General features: G+C 36.8%; 1 protein-coding gene across 1 annotated transcript in view; it reads right to left on the bottom strand.

Moving 5' to 3' along the window:
• LOC133839907 (glucose transporter type 1) overlaps window positions 1-26,524 on the bottom strand; it is a 40,705-nt gene that overhangs the window by 5,869 nt on the left and 8,312 nt on the right. Inside the window, 16 exon segments of the mRNA XM_062271545.1 lie at window positions 581-841; window positions 2,327-2,430; window positions 4,607-4,746; window positions 4,806-5,030; window positions 6,948-7,070; window positions 7,140-7,417; window positions 8,017-8,295; window positions 8,362-8,486; window positions 9,089-9,345; window positions 10,046-10,183; window positions 10,275-10,440; window positions 14,891-14,932; window positions 16,772-16,934; window positions 16,990-17,109; window positions 18,627-18,785; window positions 25,164-25,733. Coding sequence (XP_062127529.1) covers window positions 581-841; window positions 2,327-2,430; window positions 4,607-4,746; window positions 4,806-5,030; window positions 6,948-7,070; window positions 7,140-7,417; window positions 8,017-8,295; window positions 8,362-8,486; window positions 9,089-9,345; window positions 10,046-10,183; window positions 10,275-10,440; window positions 14,891-14,932; window positions 16,772-16,934; window positions 16,990-17,109; window positions 18,627-18,785; window positions 25,164-25,173 — 2,590 coding nt within the window. The 5' untranslated portion in view covers window positions 25,174-25,733.

Genomic DNA, 26,524 nt, shown 5'->3' with positions numbered 1-26,524 from the left:
TTGATTTTCAGATCTTGTTTACTTAGCCAATTCATTGATTCTTTTTGGTTACTCAAGTTGGTCCCAAGTTCGCGTTCACTTGCGTACTATAAAAGAAAACAAACAAACGAACAGATAAATAAAGAAACATATAAACCATAAAATATACTTATTGAAAGCAGTTGTTGAAAAGAGCTACAATTGTCAACATTTAAGTGAACCGTCTGCAGTTCGTTATTTTATTGCATTGTAGTTTTATTATTGTATTTGACAGGGCTTAGACTAGCATATAGAGAGAGAGTGTGTGACTTAGTTACGAGTATTTAGTTTATTGACGAGCGTGGTGCAATTGTGTTAACGGTATTTTTCCAAGCGGCACGCGCGGCATTTTCATGTAAATGCTTTTGTGGCATTGGCTTGTGGACGCCCCACACTTGCGTGGTTTATGGCGTGGAGGGCTGTGAATATGTGGTTTTTAGTGGCTCTTAGTCTTAGTAGAAGTGGTATCAAGTACGAATACAGACAGATACGAATACGTTTACGTTTACGTTTAACGAATACGACTTATTGTTGTAGTTTTAGTTTTGTTTTGTTCACCTACATGACATTCTTCCGTGCGCCGAGTGCCGGCGAAAGTTATCATCTCGGCCATAGTCAGACTCATTGTAGTAGCATTTGCGATTAGGAACTGGCGTTTGTATATTTGTACCGTAGTTTGTGTAGCAAGCCGAGGAGGAGCCGGCCACGCCGACTCCGCCGCTCATATAACTTGTTGACGTTGGACCCAAGAGATTGGTGCTATCGCTTAACGGATATGGACCCATGCCTTCAACCGTCAACGAGAACGAAGTCGTACCAAACACTTTAGTATCATATAAGCAAGCAATTTTTTGTTTCCAAATTTTTCATGTTCATGCATTTTTCAGATTGTCGCCAATATGTCAGATACAATTCTCAATTGGTTACATACAGCAGATATGGTTATTATTATTTGTGTGGTAGTTGTTGTTGTTATTGATGATGTTGTAGTTGTTGTTGTTGTTGTTGTAGTGTATAGATCCATTTGATGATTTGAGTGGTTCCCAATATGGTTATTGACCAATGTAATTGAATTGTTGATTTATAGTTTTGTTTTTTTTGGTTTGTGGTTTCGATTAATGCACATTCAAAATTCAATACAATTCGAATTGTTCAAATGAAAATAAAGAATATGAATATCATTTAATTTATATAGTCTTCCAAAATATACAAATATACAAAGTTATACGAATAATATTAGTAGTTAAACATTAAATTTTTACGATTTACGAATAACAAGCGGCAAATAAATAGACACTTAATATAGCAATTGCAATTGTTTAATTAAATTACAATTTCAATTGTAAACTGTTTGGTCACCCAAAAAAACATTTAGTCAAGTGAATTTGCATTCGGAAATCGAATTCGGAATTTCGTTTTCGTTACTAAATAAACAATTGCATTTCATTTCTAGCCAGCTTTAATTGAACTAAATTCTGTAGACAAATATTTATAACAATTAAACTATAAATTACTATGAGACAAATAATGTTCTATGGTATATATTTACAGACATGCAACAATTCCATATGGAGTACATACAGATATGGAGTACAGATAAATAAATGGCTTGACATGGTTTGGATGTTAGTAAAAATATTGTTTGGCAAATTAAAAACAAACATAAATAGAGAAATGTTTGCTAATTACTCATAAAAAGTATATGATTATGCGTAATTTTGTGTATTATTTTTGATAATTTCACCATGTCTGAGTGTGAGTGTGTGTTGGAGTATAACATATCGTATACGCAATGCATACACAAAGGGGACGCAAAAAATTAATAATGCGACATGTTGAACATGTGTACAATAACTGCAGTAGAACTGTTATATACATGTGTGTGTGTGTGAGTGTGAGTGTATGTGTGTGTGTTTGCAAGTTGTACAAGTATATTTAAGTTCGTTTAGATGTAGTTGCTGGTCAAGCTAAACGTCTGCTCTGTTTACCTAGAGGTCATTTTGTGTTCTGCATTTTGTTAAATGCGTGTGATTGTTATTGTTAGTATTATTATATGTAGGATAGGTAAATACTGTATTCGTATTTGTTTTTTTTTGGTTGTATTGTATTGTGGGGTGTGTGTGTGTGTGGTGTGTTTTATATTCGACTGAACGAGCAATTTGCACAACAAATAATAGTTTCGTAAAATTAAGAGCATAAGTTGGGATTTTGTTTGCAGTTAGTTGCTAATATTATTTTTTATGGTTTTTGTATTGGATTTTTGTTTTGTTTTTGGTTTTTTTTATTTGCGTGTATTATTGATTCTTACGTGAGTCATGTTGGGTCTTCTCCTCAGATACCATCAATGCGGCATGCTCGATGCCAGAATTCATACTTTGTGGCTCCAAGCTATTTGTGCAGTTTAGCATACTCCTGAAATTCGCACACTCTACGATTATGTTTTAAGTGTAAACGTATTTTAAATTTAATTTTTGCAAACTAATGACAGCAATTTCGAGACTTGACTGAACACAAATACGCGCACACGAGGGGCGGACGTTGAGGGCATTCAAAAGGGGGGTTAAACGTTGTGTGTTGTGTGTGTGTGTGTGTGTGTGTAGGTGTGTGTGTGTTTAAGTTGAGTGTTTACCTGAGCTGAAAGAGCTAAGAGCTTAAGTTTAACTGGCTTGGAAGTTATTAAGCGCGGCTAAAACAAAAGAAAGTAATAAATAAAATTGAAACTGAAAGTGAAAGTGAATGTGAGGGAAAACATAACTTTATTATTGACAGATGAAACAACAATGTGAATTATAACTTACAAATACAATTAAGTTGACAATAAATTAAAAGTAAATAATAATATTGAATCGCAAGTGCAGGCAACAAATACTTTTTCCCCATCAATTTCAATCCGAAAAGTTTCATGAAATTGCAGCAGAAAGAGATTTCCGACTGAGAAGAGATTGCAACTGTCTCCTTGTGCACACACGCACACGCACATTGAATTGGCAATTAAACTGGCCAACTGCCATGGCAGTTGCAATAGCATCAGCATCAGCATCAGCAACGGCATCAGCATCAGCATCAGCAGGTGCCACTCAAATGCATTGCACTTTACTGCTTTTTGGGTCGAGTTGCATTCGAATCACATTGCGATATCTCAATGTCCTCTGTGGAGGTGCTGTTTTTGCCGTTACCGTTACCGTTGTCGTTGGTGGAGGAGGTGTTGGTGGTGGTGGTGTTGTTGTCGATGCCACTGTCACTGTCCCCACTAAATGGACAAGCAACATAATCAGTGTGTGTTTTGTATATGTATTTGTGTGTGTGTGTTAGTCTGTTGTGATAGTAGTTGTTGTTGTGCATTGTGAGTTTGGCTTAACACTGAACATTTTTGGTGCTTTAAACTAACCAATTTATTTGGAATGAACAATGAGCAGAGAGAGAGAGAGCGAGAGAGAAGAAAGACGGGATTGTTGAAATGTAAGGGCGCTGCATGAGTAAGAAATTGAAATTGGATTCATTTTTGGTTTTTTTTTTTATAACAGAGGTGATATGAGAGAGAGATAGACAAAGAGAAAGTTACAAAACATTTGATAATGAAATATGACATTTAAATAAGTAGAAGAGTACAGTATTTAAATTCATATTAAATAGTTGAATAATTGATATTTAAATTGCTAAATATGAACTGGTAGTAATTAAATAGTAGTTATCACAACTGTAGCCAGCTGTTTATTGATTTTATAATTTGTAATCGTAATCGTAATTGTAATTGTAACAAAGTAACGAGTAGTACAGGCAAAGTTAAGCAGACATGCCAGAAAAAGTATGAAACTTTGAGCGCAAGTTTTCATCGAATTCCATTTTGTTTATATATTTTTTTTTAGTTTTTTTTTTTTTTTTTATATTGATTAAAATGTACAATAAAGTTGCTTTAGAGTGAACTAATAATACGGCAAAAAACGAGCTACGTTTAAATAGAGCGAAACGCTTCAGATTGAAGTTTATTTAAGTTTTAATCTTGATAGTTTTTTATATGAATTGTTTACTGGTTGGTTTTTGGTTTTGGTTTTTGTTTTTGGTTGTTTATTTTGTTTTCAGTTTCTCTTAGTTCATGCAACTTACCCGTACAGTCTACTATCTCGAAATGTCCTTTAGTTTCGGGCAAAGATAGAATGGACATGTTTTTGTATTATTTTCAAATCGGTCGATAAAACACAATGTGCAACAAAATAAATAAGAGAGGTAATTTGACAAAATGAATAGACTTTTGACTCGCATAACGTTTACGATTCAAAAATAATAGATATATGTATGTTACAATACGATGCACACCGCATAATAAACTTCCAAGTTACATATTAAGAGTAATTAAGAAAGAAAGTGACAGTTTTTTTTTTCTTGGTTTTGTTTGGGTTCGTTTCGAGTTTCATGTTTACGTTAGTTATACTTTATAAGAAGAAGAGTATGAGCTGCTCTGAGGAGTGTTTTTTTCTGGTTCTGGTTCTGGTTTTGGGAATGGGATGAGTTGAGAACTAGTTATCAGATTTGCAAATGAGCTGTGTGCATAGAGCCTAGAGCGCATACGAATGGGATCTAAGAAACATACCTGCCGTTGTTGTGACGGAAGAGAGCCAAGATCTCTTCAAAGGTTTTGTTTTTGGTCTCAGGAACCTTCTTGTAGGTGAATATCCAAAATATGGCTAAGAATACGCTAAATGGCAAGAAAGTGTAGTTCTCCAATGCGGTCTGTAAGAAAATATATTAATATAATAACAAGTAATTAAAGATATTCAATCAAGATTAACCTTCATGCTGGGGAAACCAATGCCGACCACAAAGTTGGCCATCCAATTGACCAACACTGCAATGGCCATGGCACTGGGCCGCGGTCCCTGCGAGAAGAGCTCCGCGGTGATCATCCAAGGAATGGATCCGGGTCCCACGGCGAAGAAGACGACGAAGCCGAGGGTGGCCACCACCGAGAGATATGACATCCAGTCGATCATTTCCTGCACATAACCAAAAAACTCCTATACAAAATGCATAGTACTCGCATTCTCGATGATTTGTAGGCTTTTCTTTTTACGTTTTTCTTTTGGATTTTCGTTTAACGAACTGTTCGTCGATTGTAAACCAAAACAAATCAAGGAGCTGTCATCGCATAGTATAATAATTAAAGGTATAAATCGAAAGTAAAAGTAAGTTAAACCCTCAACTGATCACTTTTATGCATGAGTCTTGAGCTTATATCTCCAGCATAGACATAGTTTTAAGTTAAAAGTTAGCTTGATCTTGGTTCTCAAAGAGTTGAATCGGTTACCATTTTTGCTCTCGTCGCTGCACTTTGCACAAAACAAACTGTCACTTGAGTTTTTTGATCTTTTGCTGTAACCTTTTCATTGTTTGGAGAATGCTTAAAATAGTAGCAGAAAATACTAGTAGTATATCTTAGTTAAATAAAATAATAGAAATTAAGATTAATTTAAAGTCTAATTAATGGATTAATCTGAATAAACAAAGCGGCGTGTTGACACAGTTTTCACATTGTGTTCTTGTGAGTTTTAGTTTTAGTTTTGTGTTGTGGAAGTGGCTTCCAAAGCTTATTTCAGCGCGTGTTCTGCTCTAGTTTCAAATTTAGCAACAGCTTTTGTACAGTTTCCAACACTGGCTCGTGTTTTTTGCTCTTTGCTCTTAGCTGTGTGTGAGAACTGTTTGCATTTGGTGCCCGGAAAACTTTTTTTTTTTGCAAATTCGTGTGAATTGTATTTGCATTTGGAACTGTGTCGTTATACTTTAAATTTAGATTTAACATTAAGTAGCCCAATTACGTTTATGAAAATAAAATGAAAAAGGGGAATTTGAAATAAAGTTTTTTTTTGCAAATTCGTTAAAAGATTGGTGTGTGTTCTTGTGTTTGTGTGTGTGTGGGGGCAAAAGCCTGCCAAGTCGAGAATAGCTTTTAAGTGGGGGTTGGGAAAATTACACAAATGAGCTGCGGCTTAAACTCGGTCCATTTAAAGCGAAGTCTTTGTTTTCAGTTTTGGCAAAGACAGCTTGAAATGTTGGTCAAATAAAACACATTTGCAGCTCATTTATGCAATCACTTAACCTAAGCACAACACAAAGAAAAGCAACTAGAGTTTCAAAAGCTGAGTAGAGTGCAAGAAACGGGCAACAAGCTACTATAAAATTGTATTAAAAATATCATAGTATGTAAAAATAGACTAGAATAATTTAAGCACTTAAACTACGTAAACTTAAACGAGCTTTAAAAGCCTCTGCCAAGTGCAGTGCATGCATTGATATTATTTTATGTGCAGCGCTTTAAACATATTTAAAAAAAAATATATGTAAAAAATTAATAAATTCAGTAGCTTAGCGCTGGCCTATAAATAACAAAGTAGTACTAATTTAAACACACATAAATGCAATACGACACACGATGCGATAGCGGAGAGTAAAGAGGGGCATGAGTAAATTGATTGCTGGCACAGGCTCAGCTATAAATTCAACTTGTTATAAATTCAAATATACATATCTCACATCAATAATTTATAGAAATACGCGCGGGACAACTGTCATGCCATGTTACAGTTTTTCTTCATTTTTTTCGGTTTCACATTGAGAGAGAGAGGGGAAAAGCTCATTTGGGGGTCTACACAACTTCATGCATAAAATATGTATGTCAATATTTAAATATTTATAAACACACGCATACATTAGAGATACGGCTTAGCATTAGTTGCAAAAAATATTCTATAGATAAATGTATTTTAGTCAGCGTCTAAAAATGATTACCAAAATCAAATGCAATTGGCCCGAAAAATCGTATGCAAAGGCCATACAAAATAATATTGAGAACTCAAAAATGCAGGCAGACGCTTCTTGAGATATTGGAGAATATCTATCGAAAAGCTAATCACAATACTGGCAACCCCTGTACTTGCCTTGATCAGGAACGAAATCGTTATGAAGATGGAGAAGATGAACATGCCGCCCAATCCATAAAGATGCAGGGTTCGACGACCTGTGCGATCCATCAGCGGTATGGAGACCAAAGTCATTACAACCTGTCAACAGAATATGAAATGCATTAAATAAGAATTGAATATATCTAAAAGCTTCATCGATTAGTCTACCATAATTGCGCCAATGCCTATCGTGGCAAACTTGGCGCTCTCCTCAGTCAGTCCGGAGCTCATGAAGAGCGATGTGGAGTAGTAGAAGACGGCGTTGATACCGCTAAACTGTTGACTCAGCTGCATCACAATGCCAATGATCAATGGCGGACGCAACGTGGGCGAACAGATGAGCTCCATGGTCGATATATGGCTCTCGGACTGCTGAGCACGCTCCTCGGCGCGCATTTCCTCAATGTCCTCATCCACCGAGCCGGAGGCGCGCAGGCGACGCAGTGCTGCAAAGTAAAAATAGTATTTAAAATACCGTATTTTATAAATAGTATTAAAATAATACCATATTTTTAAATAGTATTGAAATAATACTTAAATAATATCAGATTTTATAAATGGTTTTTAAATATTACCACATTTTGTAAATTGTATATAAATACCACGTTTTGTAAATAGTATTTAAGTAATACCATATGTTATAAATAGTATTAAAATAATACCATATTTTTAAAAAGTATCAAAATAATACCACATTTATTAATAATACTAATAATGTTTTTTAAATAGTGCTAGAAAAATACCACGTTGTGTAAATAGTATTCAAATAATATCACATTTTTTAAATAAGATTAAAATATCACTTTTTGAAAATAGTATTTCAAGATTTAATAAATAATATTAGAATGATACCTCGTTTTAGGAATAGTATTAAATAATACCGTATTAAATAATTAGTATTAGAATCATACCACGCTATACAATTAGTATTAAATTAATACCACAAAGTATTAAAATACCACGATTTGTAACTACTATTTCAATAATAATACATTTCACACATAGTACTAAAATAATACCGCATTTTAGAAATTACAAACTTTACCTTTACGCGCCTCCTCTTCCCATTGTTTGGTGATGAGCAAATATCTGGGTGATTCGGGACAAACTGGCAGTAATATTAATTGCAATATTGCTGGACAGATGGCCAGACCCAGGAGTATGGGCCAGCCCTCATTAGTGCCTAAGATTTGTTCAATGCCCAGCACCTGGGATAATAGTAAACCTACAGTCACAGCCAATTGATTAACAGTACCTAAGCCACCGCGTAGATTCAGTGGCGCTATTTCAGAGATGTACATTGGCACCAACGATGTATTGAGACCTGTTTTGTAAAGTATTATAGTACATTAAATATGCAATTTATCGTTTTAAAGAGAGTTTACTGTACCGCAATTAACACCAATTATAAATCGGCCAAGGAATAACATTTCATAGGAATGACTAACTTTGGTAAAACCCATCAAACAAGCGCCCGAAATACCAAGCACATTGTTCAACAATAGACCGCCTTTTCTGTAAGTATAAAATCGAAAATTGAAGATATTTTAGTTGAGCAATGATATAAGATGGCAATCAAATTTAAATATGATTAAATGAAAAATATTTCAATGGAGCATAATTAAAGAAACATACAATGAAATTAAAATATAAAATCTTCAGTTGACAGTTAACAATCATAAATGTTAAAGAGACATTTGAAATTCAATTTGAGAAATTAGATTATTTAATATACCAAATGTTAAGCAATTTATCACTTTTAATTTCACATTACAAATAGAAATAATTGAAAATATAATTTAGATAAAGAACCACATAAAATAATGCAATTTAACTTTAACAGATTATTAAATATTTCAAATGTTAACCAATTTATCACTTTTAATTCCACATAACAAATAGAAATAATTAAACATATAATTAAGACAAAGAAACACATAAAACAATGCAATTTAACTTAAATAATTGAAAATATAATTTAGACTAAGAAACACTTCAAATTGCGCAATTGAAATGCAATCAAAATTCTTTAGTTGCTTCAACATTTGATACAGCAAATTGATGAAAATCAATTAAACTTAATGATAGTGTTAATTCGATATTTTCAAATAACAAACCTGCCAAAGCGATTGGCCATCCAGCCACCGCTGAAACCGCCGAGCATACCGCCGATGGCGAATATGGAGACTGCCACCGAGTAGAGCTGCTGAATGAACTCCTCGCTAATGTCCTCGCCATAGCGATCCTTGTATACATCCTTCATGAAATTCTCAATATTCTTCTCGGGCGCATTGATGACTCCAGTGTTGTAGCCAAACTGCAGCATGCCCAGCACCGCCGAGAATATGGAGTAGGTGAGAAAGAAGGTCAGACCCTGTAAAACGTTTGCAATAGAATTGGGGAGAAAGTTAATAATACTCTTGAATTGTTCACAGATAATGGGACGGGATTCGGGATGATTCGGGTTGGGTTTGTGCGGGTTCTTCAAACGCTTTGCAAACGAGTGTGCAGCAGAAATAAAATACTATTCATATTATACAAGTACAGTTGAGAGATGAGGCCAATTAGCTACTTAATTTCATTATTTCTAAATCTAAATTAAAAGTAAAACAAAACAAAACACTCTGAACTTTGTGTGGCAAACTGAAACTTGTGGTGGCAACCAAATAGAATAAACACAAAAAGTCGAAAAATAGTTCTCGAATATATTTATTACATAATTTGATTAAAGAACACACAACGCAAGAGTAACAAAAATCATAAAGTATCGTTTTAATTGTGTGAATTTCAAAGCCGTCTGTGTATGTGGTTGGGTATTCGAAAGTTGCGCCCATGCAAAAGTATATATAAATATATATACACGGATATTATTCCATCATGAGCACAACTTGTCGAGTGTGTTCGGTATTGTTCGGTTGTGTGTGTTAGCGTGTGTGTGTGTGTGTGTGTGTGAGTTTGTATCGTGTGTGTGTGTGTATTTTGGGTGTTTTTGGTTTGGTTTGGTTTTGTACATGAATAGAAATGAAATTCAAGTATTTAATTACACAACATGGCAAATAATTTAAGCTACAAACTTGTTCTAAAAGTCTTAGCTTCCGTCTGTGTGTGTGCTCCTCCAGTCTGTCGACATATTCGCGCAGCTCCTCAATCTCCTCCTTCACCTGCTGCACAGTGTCCAGTTCATGTTTGATAGCCACCATGTCACGTTTGACCTAAGCTCAAAGAGAGAATTGATAATTGAATCCAATTAGAGGCTGTGCTGCGGCGTGTTAATTATATTTCAGATGTTCAGACGCTACTCACCTCAGATACTTCGCTCTGGCAGCTCTCCACGGACTTGGTCAGCTCCTGCAGCTGTGTCCGGATTTCGCACAAGGCGACTGTCGTCTCCAGGTGTCGATCGCCTCGCTGCAGCTCATCGAGTTTCGCTGATAGATTCATGCTCATCACGCTAACTTGCTTTTGCAAACTACAGTTGCAGTTGCACAGTTGAAGTTGCAATTACATATTCCGCCATCAAAACGAGGGGCGTATTCATACACGGTTTGGCGCAGTGGGCGTGGCCGTGGCCGAGTGCGGGTCATATGCGTGCAATGCATACAATTCAATTCCCAAGACCAAGAAGAAGACGTTGCGTGACGTCACGTGCCAACACCAAGTCACGCAAAGTGCCCCCAAGACATTTGCAGTTGCAGTATTGCATTCGTATACGTATTTGTTTACGGGGTTTTGTTACAGTTAAAGAAAATATCAAGCAAAAATGCACTTTAGTTGTACGATATGGCTGGCAAATGCCTTGCTGGCATTTATTACGTATACGTAGAGTAAATTTATATATATATATACTATATAGAGTACGTCTACAGACTACGTAGTTATTTAGCGTATCAACGTAATTTATTTTGTGGAGCACAAAACGAAATTATTTATGACCGCTTGCATTAAAATTTACCGAGCTATGCAATTATTGAGGAATGAAGCAACATAAATTTTATGGCTTTTGGGCTGCAACTAAAACTCAAAATACAAAATACGAAAAACGCAGAAACACACATACAGAGAACTCAGAGAAAGCAAGCACTGAAACTGAAAAGAACTTACACACACACACAGATACAAATACAAAAATACAGAACAGGCAACAATAAAGCAGGCAAAAGCTTGAAGTAAACGAAAGGATTTGTGTTTTAGTTCTTGATGTTGTCGTTGTTACTGTTACTGTTGTGGTGCCACAACGGAAGAGCCAAGCCACTAAGTACATAAAAAGTAAGTTAAAGTAAATTGTTGGCATTTTTCGTTAAGGTTAAGGCAAGAGTAATGCAGCAGCAGCCCACAAATGAAAAGGATAAATGATCTTTGCCGGCACACCGAGACATAAATACTCTTGCATCTATTTGCTGATAGTTTTTGCAATTTATTGCCATTTATGCAATCCAATTAAGATCACACAAATGTGTTAAGATTAAAATATATTTACATATCTGTTGGACATAAAATGGGAATAACTGATGCAGCCCCTAAAAGTATGCTATAAAAGAGTTTCTTTCTCGATGCCGAATTGCAATTCGGAATTCGTAAAGAAAGCTGTAAATTCTGTTTGTCGTAGATGCGAGAGTTAGCGTATAGTACGAGTAGTAATCACTTGTGTTGTGACCGGCTTAGATTCGACTTTTGAGTCTTTACGGAATGCATAAAATTTACATTTTCATCAACATGCAACGACATCAAAAACAAATAAACGCCCACGTTCTCTCGGTATGAGTGTTATGTGTGTATGTGTGTGTTGGTGTGTTTGCATTTGCCTTGGCAGGACAGTGAGTTGCCCCCCTCCCCGTTGTTCTCCTTCTTCCAAAAAGCACTATATGTACATAGTACCTAGTATCTATGACTGAAAGTGAGAAGTGCTTTTTGTTGGTTGAGCAAACAAAACGCGCGAGTGGCGCCCAAAATCAAACAGCAGCGGGAATAACAAACAAAACAACAACGACAACGACAACGAGAACGAGGCAAAAGTTATAGGCGACAGTTGCACATGCTCTATAGGGAAATTGTTAGAGAATGTTTTACGGCGGAGGAGGAGGCGATAACTGACGTCGCACACACAATGCGCATACGACACGTAGGCCGCATGCCCCTTGCAAATCCCCTAGCGTTGCCCCCTTTCGCATACACTTGAGTTGGCTGCGCATTATGTTAATACGCCTATGCAGGCTGCAGGCGGTAGAGTAGAGGAGAGGAGAGGAGGAGAGGGCGAGAGTCAGCGAGTTATTCGCAACATGTTGTCATTGTTGTTGTTATTATTGTTATTGTTTTGCATTTCACGGACATTGTTGTGCTGAGCATAAAAGGATTATTTTATGCATACATCAGCAACGAGCGAACAGCAGCAGAACAGAACCCAGAACAGAACCCAGAACCAGAACGAGGCGCATCCTGCGTAAGTTATTGTTCTCTTCATGAAAACAATTGTTGTTTGTATGCGCATATGTATTGGCATGCATAGTCGGTGTATCTCGTCGTATATATCTCGCTCGCTATCTGCTATCTGGTATCCCTATCTATCCTCTGTGTATGAATACGAGCACTTTTGGGCGCGTGTCTCCGTCTCTCTATAACTGCATCTCTATCTGTAGTTGCATCTGTATCTGCATCTGCATCTGTATTTCAATACCTTCAAGTATGTATGTATGTATGTGTGCTCGTCTGTCAGCTGCAGGAATTTTCGGTTTTGTGTAACGGATTTGTATACGTGAGCATTTAATAAAATTTCTGCCAATTTCAGCCAGCGCATTGCAATGCTCCAACAGCCAACAGCCATAGCTACTGCAGTCTTTTGTATTCATTTAATGCTTTCGCATATACTCGTTCTACTCGCTCGCTCGTTCGCATGTACGTGCAGCTCCTTTGTCCGGACTCCGGATTGCGCCTGCATGTATAAAATATTATTATACATTTGAGTATTTTGTGCATTTTGACAGGGTACGAGGGAGTGCCACTTAATTTCGGGAAACATGGCAACTGTAACTCGGCAAAAAGGAGATTATGCTGAACACTCACTCAGTCACTCACAGCTGGATGTCAAAGACTTCCACTGCATATTTGTCTTTCTCAGAGAGAGCTCAGCAATGCAAGAGTATTCATTGTATTTGCGGCTTGATTTAATTAAAAAGCTCAACCGCATCACAGTCTACTTACACAATATTTTCAAGCTTAACAAAAATACGAAAAAAAAGAGAAATTAAAAACTCATCTCATAACAAGTATAATACACATTTTATCAGATCAAAGTTTTGTTAAAACCAATTGGCATGGCATTGGGACATTCACCAAATGTACACAATTTTTTTTTTGCATTCGTTTTTTCTTTTTGTTTGTTATTATCGTTATTATTTTTGTAAAAGTTTTGTTTCGTTGAATTTTTGCGTTACATTTCGGTTTTCTCGGTTTCATTAAAGTTTTTTCTCTCATTCTTTGTGGTATTTATTTTTGTAATAATTTGCATGAATTGACGTTTTATTTGTAGTTTTGAAATTTGATTTATATTCGGTTTGGGTTTTTCATCTTTTTATGTTATGCCAAGCAGAACGTAAAATGAGACAAGAACAGATGAGATATACAATTACAATTACGTGTTCAATTACAAAATATAATGCAACAATTTCCATGGCACACGTTCAATGTGAAGTGAATAGATAACAAATTAGCAACAAATGTTTCGATTGTTGTTTGTAAACAATTTTCATTTTTGTTGTTGTTGTTGTTGTTGGTTTTGGTTTTTTTGATTGGTTTGGTGAGAGGACCATTCCGCCAATTGGTGAAAATCAAAATGTAAATTACGTATACGTACGAGTATTTTTAGGAAGATGGACGATTGTAGTAATCAAAATCAAAATCAAAATGGAAAGTGGAAATGATAAACCTGAAAATATTGTGTGACTTTTGACTGATGGGTTGTTGAGGTTTCTCCCTCTTTTTTTTTCTTTTTTTTTGTGGTTTAAAAGAGAGAGATGAAGATAACGCACGAGATTGTGGAAGGTGGCAAGCTAATTATGGCTTTGATGACATGCAAAGTGCGAGAGGGGAGAGGGTCGAGAACTGAATGTGTTGAGTGGCCAATGCTGATTGACTGCCTGGCCGAGCAGTTCATGTTATTGCAGCTGAGTGTAAGCCTGTCTCTGTGTGTGTGTGTGTGTGTGGTTGTGCTTTGAAGTGTGTACAGCGACTTAATGGCACTCGAACACTTTTCGGCATGTCATAAAGAACATAGTACACACATACACACGCGGACAGATAGACACACTCACAGTCACACACAATAAGAGCAGCAGAGGCTTCAGTTCACAGATTGTTGTGGCTGCTCTCGAGTGCTCTACAAAACGCATGAACTGAGTGGTTAAAGAGCGATGCAGTGGTGTGATGTGGTGTTGTATGCTGGTTTATGGTTGGTGGGGGAGAAGGAAGAGTAGTTAAAGGGGGCGAGTAACAGCCCAAAAACATACTTTAAACTATTTCGCAACACACTTTCTCGCTCTCGCTCTCACTCTGAATCGGTTGCCACAATTATTACAATTAAACAACTAAATTAAATTTCGGGCACATTAATTGAATTTTAATTGGCTTACATGCAATTTCGGGGGCGGTAACTGGAAATTTATTATTCGGTTTTGAGCAAATATTCTAAATAATTAACAAATCAATTTGATGGTCAATGAAGTGCCAAACATGAGTGCAAAGTGGAGAGTGGAGAGTGTAAAGAAGGGAGGAGAGTGGGTGACTTATGTTACAATAGAGAAAAGAGAGTTGATATATTGATTGATATATATGTAAGATAGATAGGTAGATAGATAGATATGTTAAGTAAGTATGTAAAGTAGCAATGTAGCAAGTAAGTGAAGAAGTATCTTATGGAAATTGCATACTCATTGAGTGGCGTGAATACCAAACCACTTTGGGTGTGGCTTCTTTTGATTGTTGTTGCAGTTGTTGTTGTTATAGTTGTTGTGGTTAATATTTTTATTGTTGTTGTTCGAGTTGTTCAAGTTGCCGATTGATGATTGGTGGCAGGGAACAAAGAACAAAGTTATGTTTTGAAATTGAAAACGTGTATTAAACAATCCACAATCGAAATTGGAATTGGAATTTTGAATTGTTATCTATCTACAAAGTGACATCTGAATGATGAAGCTGATTTTGATTGGTGCTGCATAAAATCAAAATTAATTCAATTGAAATACGTGTATGGTTGAATTTTAAAGAGAGCAGCTCTTTCTTTCGGATTCAGATTTTGGATTTCGGATTTTGCATTGTCACATATGCAGATGATTTTTATGCTCAATTGATTGAAGATTGACATGGAATTTAAATGAGTTTTATACAATGATGATGACAGAGACAGTCGGTGTATATAATATGCACAACTTTACACAATTTAACTCAATTCATTTATTTGCATTATGAAATCAATGTGTAACGTTTTTTTACAGCGCGTGTCAAAGCAACAAAGCAACGAAACGAATCAAGCTAATTAACCATTTTTAATTAAAACTCATACAAAATTATGAAATGCCTAGCCCGTTACACTTAACATTACACACTCACACACACGCACATGAATATAAATACATACACTCACACAATACACACATACACTCACACACACACACACGCATGTGAAAGAATAAAAGAAAAAAAACGACAATGAGAACGTTTATAATATGTTTGCATTAATTTAAAATATTTGCATTGTGGAAAATAAACAAATTATACACAAAAGACTAAAAACACGAAAAAAAAACAAGAACGAGAAGTGAAATGAATACATGGCGTATGCGTAATGTTCGAGTTGTTAGTTATTGCTATGCTTTGTTATTATTAAAATTAATTTTAATAGTTGGGAATGCTTTTGTATATGTACCTGGGTGGCATTGTGCCCATCATTTTGTTGGCTCTTTTTTGTGTTCACACTCCGCCGTTTATTTGATAAATATTTCTCTCTCTCTTTCTTTCTCTCTTTTTTTTAGTTATGCATCAAAATACGTTTTGCTTAATTAATATATATTCATTTGTTGAAGTATTTCTTTAATGTTTTCAGCAAATTTCTTAACCCGACCTTTGGTGAATGTCGCATGTGCCCGCAGTTGTTGTTGTTTATATTTTGTTTAATAATTTTAAGTTTTTTGATTGGGGGGGTTGCGCAACAAAAACAACACAACACAGATGCCCTCAATGAATAATTGACATTTTAAGGACACGAGAACATAATTTGCGTAAATCTGTTTATGGAGGGGGGAATAGAATTATTTGTAGAATATATTTTTGCGCACACATAAATAGTTATTAAACGAAAACTAAAACCAGAAACGAAAAACGAAAAATGATTGTAAAAGTTGTTTTGCATCTCGTTTATTTGTATTTGCACCATCAATTAAAAAGGCCAAAGTTTTAGGGTCGAATACATAAACAGAAATTAAATTCGAAATTAAATTATATTTGTTCGTGCTTATTGTAATTTATAAATTAAGAACTACCAGAGAGTGTGTAAGTGTGTGAATATGCAATTGTTGTTGGTTGTTTATTTGTCTAACTAAATGCTAATACTTTATGGCGGATATTCTGTGGCATGCAAATTAAATGACGCATAATGAGGCATTCCACGATTGTTTGGTTCATTATGTGTTCATTTCATTTGCATTAACACAACGAACCGACCGGAGTGGAAAATGTTGAATACAAATCAAACTCGAATAACTGAACTGAACTCAAACGAAATGAATTGAGTATTGATAGATAATGGAACATACTCGAGCAGCAATTGGCGCAAAGTGGCCTCATCCTCGCCATGACATCTTAATCTTGACTCGCGGTCACGATCATCACGACTCGAGTGGCGTTGACGTTTTGGGGCATAGCTGAAGGAATGGCGATAGAAACGTCCGTTGTTTATATTCTCACCTCGATAGGCGTCTGCAAGTCAACACATAATAATATTAACTAATATATAATATTATTAATCACTCACCTTCGGGTCGCAAGCGAACTGGCGGCGAGGTCAGCTTGAGTTGTGTTGTCGTTGTTGTGGGCGGAGTCTTACGTCGACCACCAAAAACATAATCGTAAGAATCTTCGCTCAAATTGGACACTGAACACGGCAAAGAATAACGAGCAGGCTCATAAGGATTTATGTTTGTATATATTTTGCTTTAAACTCTGGCTCAAAATTATAACTTTACTTAAAACACATAAAGAAAATCACTTAAATGCATTTAAACTAAATACAAAAATAAAACAAAAGTAAGCCACAGCTGTGCGCAACAAAGTTTTGCACAACAAAAATTACTTGGACAACAGATATTTTTGTTTGTTTAATATTATTATTTAACTTAAAAAGTACTCCAATGGAAGCTCGTGTTTCGTCCTATTTGCTTAAGATGTTCTTGTTGTTGTTATTGTTGTTTATTTTTTATACTCACTCTACATGAAATTAGTAACGCATAAAAGCATATTATTCAATATAATTTTTAAGTAATTTGTCAAGATTTGATATCATCATTATCATAATGATAATCATTTGTTGTTTTGTCCGAGGGGAAAAAATAGAAGAAGAGAGCACAAAATTGTTGTAGTTTGTTAGCATTTTGTTTTTGTTTGTTTTGACAGTTTTTTGTTTTTTTAGGGGGGAGGGGGTTTCACAAAGATAGGTGAAGTGGAATGAGCAAACGGCTGGCAAACGTTCAAAAAATGTTTACAAAGCAGCTGCGAAATACAAAAATTTTGTTTTTTTTGTCGTGTTTTTCTAATAAACATTTCCAAAAAACACACACGGCAGCAGCGTCAAAATGCAACTTTAAAAAGGTATTCTTTTTTTTTTTGGGAAATTTACAAATGAAAAAAACAAAAAGTTGTTGATTTTTGTTTTAGTTAAAAAGAGCAAGCAGAGAGAGCAGATAGAGGACATTGAGAGCGACATTTAATTAATGGACGACTGTTTGACTGATTGGTTGTGTATTTCTTTTTTTTTTTGTTTTGTTTTGGGGTTTTGTTATTTTGTTTTTGAAGGGGAATTCGATTGATTGATTGATTGACTGAATGAGTGCGGCGACGAACGCAGCTGGAAAATTCTAAACAAAGGTAACAAAAATACGTGTAACTCTGCGGCATGTTACTGTGAGTGTGAGTGAGTAAGGGAGCGTGACTTTTTGTGTGTTTTTCTGTGGAGGGCGGGGGAGAATGTAAATCAGAGTGAATGTGTAGTCTAGTGTCGAGAGTGTAGAGTGTAGATTGTATTTGAATGATGGAGTCTAAAATAAAATACACACAAAAATTGATGTTCAAATGGCTTCAAGTACAAACGGCAATTATGCTGGCAAACAAATCAAAAATCCAATCTACACATCAATTCAAGTGGCAATAAAATACTTGAAAAATCAAATGATTTCTTTTCTCGCACTCGTATGTGAATAAAAAACGTGTGCATACGAATGAAAGCTATATATTTATATATATATTGAGATTATATTGTATAAAAACACAGAGAACGAACAAAAATAATAGAGAAATGGAAACCAAAAAAGAAGAAGCTAACAACAAACAAACAAACAAACGAGCAAAAACAAAGCAGAAAGCGTTTCGCATTTCTTTCAATTTCTGGGGAGGCACCTGGAAATACGCTCAATGGCTGAAGCACTTGGGTGGAACGCAACGGCGGTGGTAGCGGTGGCAGCTGTCCAAACGGATCTTGATCGTTTGAAATGGAAGACGTTGGAGGCGAGATCATCGATAAATCACCATTGGTCGCCATTTCATTACTGTGGCCAGCTGTAAGATGTGAAATGAAGAAATGTTAAGATGTCAATGATGTTAAGAGCGTTGTTACATGACAAACATTTTAATATTTCGCTTTCGTGCACAACAAAGGCGCCCAAAGGTAAAACGCTGTTGTGGCGCCATATTTCGCACATACATAAATTGTGAGTCCAAAAGGCAAAGGTAAAAGCTGAGTTGGAGTCGGAGTCGGAGGCTGCTGCTAAGTCCGTCGTGGCAGCTGCAAGGTACGCATGCATGAGTGCATAGGCAAAGCTTTTAGCATCGACACACACACAAACACACCCTCTGAGCCAAAGGATTGGAAGCCGCAGAAGCAGTGAAGCAAGCAGCCGCATATGTGGCTCTTCCTTATGTGTGTTTGGCTTAGTTCCAGGAATCGTTTGAGGGATGAGAACGTGAGTGTGTGTGTGTGTATGTATGTGTGTCCAGGTCTTGGGTCTCGGGCACGTTGCGTGCCTTTGCATAAAATAGATTTCATTTTGATTCGCTTGAGCAGCAACACAAGGATAACTTTGCGAGAAAACGAAAGAAAACATTGCCAAGACTCGGATGCCCTCAGGCTGATATCATTTTATGGAAAATAGCAAGTACACTTTCCACTTGGAAGTTCTGCATACTAAATTCATTTAATAGGCAAATCAATCTTAACTAAACTTTTGCCCCAAAATCGTATCTCAATTATTAGCTTTGATTTCATTTCTACTCTAGCAATTTATGAATGTCGCTGAGTCGTAATAAAAGTTGATTTCATTCAATATCAATATCAATAATATTGTGTGATAATATCAAGATATCTCTATTTTTACCCTTTCTTCAAAGTTGGCACAATTTGCATTGCTTTCAAGCGACGCTTTTCTTTTCCTTTTCTCTGCCTCTCTCCTTCTCTCTGGTTTCCTTCACGTACACAACTTTTAGGTAGGCTTAAAAAATGGCTCGCTAGCTGCGATAAATGTGCCCGTAGTCAGGTTCTTGTTGTGGTTGGCTATGGATTCCGCAGGCCATCACTTGAGTCCTTACACGCACACACACATACACACACACTATAACAACAACAGCAGCAAGGACGACAGCAACACGTGCAGCTCGGTATTTTGAATTTTTATTATTTGCAATTTGCGTTAATGTTGTGGAAAAAAGCATGTGGCTGTTATGGCTGCTGGCTTTAGCTATAAGCGTCTCTCGTGTGTGAGTGTGTTTGTGTATGTGTGTGTTTGTGTCTTTCTATGGCATATTGAATGGCCATTTGTGGCACACATACACACACACCGATACGCTCACCCACACACGCACACACTAATGACCTTTTCATGGCCGACTGTCGATGAATGTTGTAAGAAATGTGGGCAAATTATGGAAGGATCAGGCGTGTATATCCCTTGGCAGTTGTCGTTATTGACAAAATGATTTGTAAACATTTTGCGCGTCATTAGCTGCAGCAACCGATGGTTGAAAAGTCCGCAATGGCATTTAAGCATTTGCGCATTTAACAGATTAAAATCATGCATGCATCAACAACATCAAGTGGACGATGAACGTCGGAGGAGGAAACGCAGTCACCTGGTTAAGTTCTTTTGCTTTTGCTGACACTGCAACTGCTTCCGGCTTCAATTGCATCAATGACAGCAGAGCAGAGTACAGGGCAGAGCAACCACAGCAGCAACAGCAGCAGTTGGAGTAGCCACAGACAGACCATGTAGGCCAAATAGAAGTCAAGTACCCGACCCATGAGCCACCACTGTCATCGGATGTGAAGAGTCGCCTCAATCTCCACATGTGGCATGCAAATATTTGCTTAAATTTCTGCTGAGGTTAAGTTTTTTGTTTGTTTTGCCTCTGCAGCAGCAGCAGCAGCAACATAAGCATCAAGGGGATCAGTGTTGAACGTTGGTTAAAAGAGGTTCGAGGGCGAGGCAGCAAATGCAGCAACTTGATGACAGACATTCAATGGCCTGTGTGATGCTTCCAGTCTGGGCAGCTGCATCCATCCGCATGCAGCATGCCTGACTGGCTTCCCCTGCTTCTGATCTCTAAGCACGCCCCCGCAAGCCTCTCTTTGCCTTACTCGACTCTAAACTCTATCTCTCTGCTGACATAGAAAAATAGTTGTGGAAAATGGCAGCGCTGCATTTTGACTGCATGCCAAGGCCTCAACGGCACCAGCTTCAACTCTGACGACGATGCTGATGACGCAAGCACTACACATCACTGTGTGTGTGAGTGTGTGTGTGAGTGCATTGAGCAGTAAGTCATTTGCAAGTGTGTGTGTGACTTTGAGGCTTGGCCATTGACAAAAGTTCTCTGCATGCGTCCTTTGCCCTTCTGGCAGTTATGAAAAGTAGCCCCCACCTTCAACCTTCCTTCAGCTGTATCCTTCAGCTTCTTGCCACTGGCCCTCTGTTGGTTTTTAATAATTGAAAATTATGCATTCAATGCTTGCCTCACTCTCCCTCTCTCTCACTCTCTCTGTCTCTCTCGATGTGTGTGTGTTGAGTGCTTGAGTTGAGCTGGGGCGCATATTTCATTGCATACTTTTAGGCATTGCAATCTGCTTATTTGTATTATTTATATTAGATTTATGCGTTTTCAAACAATGTTGTGTGTACGTGTGTGTGTGAGTTGACCCTATGCACTATTATCGACCCTCAATGCCCGATTTGAAGCTTTTGTATTTGCATAGCTCACGTTAGATGCGCGGATATTACATTTTTCCGTGTTGAATGCTGTCTGTAAATAGTTGCACGAACACCATACAAAACATGTTGCATTTATTTTTCATTTAATGAAATACTCTGTATACTAAACCTGTCATAATTCACTTAGCTTTAACTGTCTAAATATATTCTCTATTAAGACTGCAGGGAAGAAAACAAGTAAGAAAGTTTCAGTCGAGTGAAGTATTATTCTTAAAAGATACCAAATTAATATGCTGAACAATACCAAAATATACCGAAAGTTACATTCGGTATATTTATATACTATTAAATTCAAAATATACCATAGAATACCATATTGTCATACAAAATTTACTAAATTAATATACCAAAAAAAGTATTAAAATATACCGAATAATGTATTTGGAATACTTTTAAATTTAAAATTTAAAATAGAATACGAAATATATCTGATTATCAATCAAAGCATCTAAGTCGCGGAATAAAATGATTTTTTGTAATACCTTTTACAATTTTTATCTGTTTGTTAGTTATACTATAACACCATCTTACCTTATAGATAGCGGATATTAATATGCTGAGTTTATTTTTATTTAATGAAATGCCCTCTATATTATACTTATCATAATTCAACTTGTTTTTCCACTTAGTTGTAACTGTATACATCTATTTTCTATTAAGTTTGCTTTAATTAATTTGTAGTTTTCCTCATCAGCAACCACAACATATTGCATTTATTAAAATCGTCAAATATATTTTCATTAAAATTTCTATATTTTGGGTTCTTTCTGTTATTTCGTTAACTCTTGCTTGCGTTAACTCGTTGTTCATTTTATAAAAAATTCTTGGCCAGCTTTCAGCGTTGTGGCATAAATAAGATTCTTACTCCATTCGGGCAAATTACTATACATAACTTGCAGAGTTTTTAACTTTTCACAAGTCATTGCTTAACTTCGCTCGCCTTCGTCTGACAGTTCATTTTATTAGCTTAATTTTTGATTTGTCTAACAACTTGAGCAAATGCACTCGCACTCTCTCATTTATTTTTTGCCCCATTCCGACATTCGCAATCTGTGAAGAACTCTTTTCATAATTCTATTTCTCTTGCCGCCGCCGTCTCCAATCAAATTAGCAAGTAAAATTGAAAACTGATTTATTCATGAGCGCAACTAACCATTTTTTGAGATAAGAATAATTTAAAATTCAATTAACTAACATCCCCACCACGCACAAACACTTCCTCAGACACACATCAGCAGTCACCAACAAAAGCAGAGAGAGTTCCGCTTTAGTTTTTGGGGTTCGAGTTTGTGAGTTGTTCCGAGTTTGCGAGTTTAGAGTTTGAGTTTGTGTTTGTTATACTAAAGCAGAGTATTGTCTTGGGGCTTGCATTTGCATTTGCCGCTGTCATTCAGCTGTGCGAATGTGAATCAATGAATGTGAGTGAATGTTGTCGCAAAACTCAATTGCGAATGTGCGCTCAACTCACGAGGCTTTTGTCTTAAGCGTTTGTCAACTAAATGCCGTTGATTAAATGAAACAAAAGCCGCACACAGACAACTGCACACCTGCATTGAATGTAACCACATGTCTATTAGTTATTGTACGTGTGTCTGTGTGTGTGTGTGAGTGTGTTCATTAATAGGCTTTTGTATTTGTTAACCACAAAAATGATTGCTGCTCAAATGCACTTGAATGTGCCATTGTTGTTGCGGCCATGTTGGATCCCAAACCGCAAAATCCTTTATTATTGCGTTGGCTTAAGCCAGAGAGAACGACGCATGCTACTCGACCGTACAGACCAAAGCATATACACATATAAATTTAATACAGTTTGCAGTTGAACTCAACCGTTGATTGCAAGTTGCAGGGCAACGAGAGGGGGAGATGGGGTGATGGGGAGGGAGGAACAGAAAGAAAGGGAAGTGCCAGAAAAGAGGACCAAAAGAACGCCGGCAATGTAAGCACGTGTCTGTGGGCGACACTTGACAATCAGCACTCAAAACAGATGGAAACACTCACACACAGAGAGAGAACGAGAATGAGGATGAGGATGAGGATGAGACACAGTCAGACAGACAGCTCTCTAAAGATGAAGGCTTGGCTTGGCTTGGCTCCACTGACTGTCGCTGTCGTGGCAAAAGTGAATTGCTTTTCGACATCGACGCCGTCATTGTCATCCTATTGGTTCTGGGTCAGACTCCCGCTTCAGCTTCAGCCTCAACTCTGAGTTTGGGTCTCAGTCGACGTCTGTTTCTGGCTTGGGTCCCTAGCAGCAGGCTGCCATTCGGCTTTTTTGTTCAGCTCACCACGTATTGGCAATGTGGACAGCTGTTCATACACAAACAAACAGACTGGACGCAGCAGCAACAGCACTTTGTTGTCAATATAATCATTTTTGCTTGTTTTTTGGAGGGTAAAGTTTACACGTATTATCAGCACTGTTTATTTGTCAGCATGCGGCTGCACATACGAGTATATGTATGTATGTACTTTTATGTATATAGAGTGTATTTTAAAAATCACACTCATTACGCTGCAGCACATGCGACGTATGATTAATTTTAAGCTGCCGCCTGAAAGTAGGCAACACTGCAGCTGCGGCAGCATCGAGTGCAACTGCAGCAAAAGTTGCGGGGCATCGCTTTCAACGCCAGCAGTTGGCCATTTAGCGAGAATGAGCTGTCATTTTGCACATTATTAAAATTACTTGAGTGCTTGTCGAAGCTGTCACTCAACGCGATGTAGAGGAGAGGGAGAGAGAAAGGGTCGAACGTCGAACGTGAGTTTTATGTCAAATATATCACGCATACGACCCCGTTGAACGATCAAAAACAACAAGCAAACTCGCATACATTTTCATCGATAATGGCCATAAGCACATCGTATAATATCGAGATGACTTTCTGCTTGAACAAACGTCACAAGTCACAAGGTGTCAAGTTGGAAATAAGTAAATAAGCAAGCTGTTAAAATATTCGTGAAACGTTAGAGGATAAAGTTAATAAATAAATAATGATAACAAGTGCATTAGAAATATTATTATTTGGTATTGGAAATAATGCCAATAAATAAATAACAATATTATTAATGTTTGTGGTAGTATTATTTATATATTAAATTTATTCACCGACGTATACGTTATATAATATTTTGTATGGCTTAAATTCGTATTTTAGTAAAGATAATATGATTCAGTTGCCAATTGACCCGATGCTAAAGGATCAAGTGATTAAATAAATAATAGTATTAAATATATTATGAATAATAATATTTAGCTTTATTTATTAAATTTATCCACTGTCGTATAAGCAATTTTTTGAAAAGGTGCAGTTCATATTATAATTTGCATTATTAGATTCAGCAATTAAATAAATAATAAAATTCGTTAGAGCAACTTTACAGATAATAAGAGCATAAAGCATTTTTCATTTATTAAATTCACGCATCGACGTATACGCAATATTTAGTAAAGATGAATTTTCGATAATAATTTCAACTGTCAACTCTTCGATTCGAGCTTAGTCAATTTATGTAAATTCACCCATCTACCATATATATGTATATAATTGCCAACTTGTTGTAAGTGGCCATTAAATTGTGCCAAGCACTGAGGATGTGAACTTTATTTCTTGAGTTTTTGTTAAAAACTCACACTTGTTCGGTTATTTATGACACGAGAGTAATCTGTACTTACCGGTGCACATAGGAAAGCCATTTCGTTGCCAGTCCAGGGCCAAAGTAGTGAGTTATCATGCGTTACTCTTGCTGCTGATGATGATAATGCTGCTGCTGCTGCTGCTGACGATGACGACGACGTCGACGATTAGGATGGAGACGAAGATGCGGGAGAGACGAAGATGCCACAGTCAGTCAGCGGTCGGTCGGTCGGTTGAGGGTAAATTTTCAGGCTCAGTTGCTCTAATGCTGCTTTGTGCCAGTCGAATCCAATTTTAGCTGCATGAGCTACTCACAGCTCTCGCCTCGCATAAACTTCACTTTTGCCGAGAAATAAAAAGGGACAGGCGGACGCACAGCACAGATATAGACACCGACATAGACACTCACGCACACACTTGCACACTTGCACACTTGCACTCACACACACTCGCGCTCGAGAGGAGAGAAAGTAGTGCACACTTTCAGGCGCGCGCCTTTTGCAGTTGGCAAATGATAAAAACTGGCAACACACTGCTAGAAAATATGCATTTTTAATGCCATAAATTAGTTTTGCTGTTTGCCGTTGCCGTTGCCGTGCACCAGGGAACTGCAATGAAAAAGAAGCAGAACAGAGAATAAGAGATAGTTGGAATGTGGATATAAAAAAACAGAGATACATATATACAATATAAAAAGCAAAAGAAGCCGAGCTGAGTGTCGAAAGCTGTTTAACGCTATGCATAAAAACCTAAGTGAAATGTGCTCTCATTCTAAATGCGTTTTTAAATTTCACAACGATGCTGCAGCAAAAGGTTTATGTAATTTATAAACTAATAGCCAGCTTCCATTAGCTTCTGCTTCTGTTTCTGCTGCTGCTGCCTGCAAAAGGTGGCACAAGTTATATTCATTACAACTAATTTCGTATGCGCCATGGCAAAGACTAACTTTATTTCGTAATAACTAATTGAAATGCAGTTTTTGTGCAAATCTGTTTTTTAAAGCCAACTCGTTGGGGCTTTAGAAATCCAGCGGTTTGTTAGTTCTTTCCCAGACAATCCGCTTCACGCTCAGCTGCTTGCAAAAACTCTTTGAATAAAATAGAATAGAAAAGTAAGAGCAGCAGCTGTCCATAAATACAACGAGTACCCTGCAAATCATGTCAGCAAATATGAATATTTCATGTTTTGATGGCAAATATCACATAACAAATTTCCCCTGATCAAATTCAATTCCCACTTACGTGAGTGTTATGCAATTTTCGTTTTTTTCTTTTTTTGTTGGGGGGGAATATTACCCCGAAAATTAGACAGACAATGTCTGATATTCTTATAATGTCAAGCTGGAACTCAACACTGCTCATTTCGAATGCAGCCAGAATCCGCTTTCTTATGCCACTTG

This window comes from Drosophila sulfurigaster, chromosome 3, assembly GCF_023558435.1.
Source record: "Drosophila sulfurigaster albostrigata strain 15112-1811.04 chromosome 3, ASM2355843v2, whole genome shotgun sequence".
Classification (NCBI taxonomy): domain Eukaryota; kingdom Metazoa; phylum Arthropoda; class Insecta; order Diptera; family Drosophilidae; genus Drosophila; species Drosophila sulfurigaster.
The sequence above is the reverse complement of the archived record's forward strand: the minus strand, read 5'-3'. Positions and strand labels throughout refer to the sequence as shown.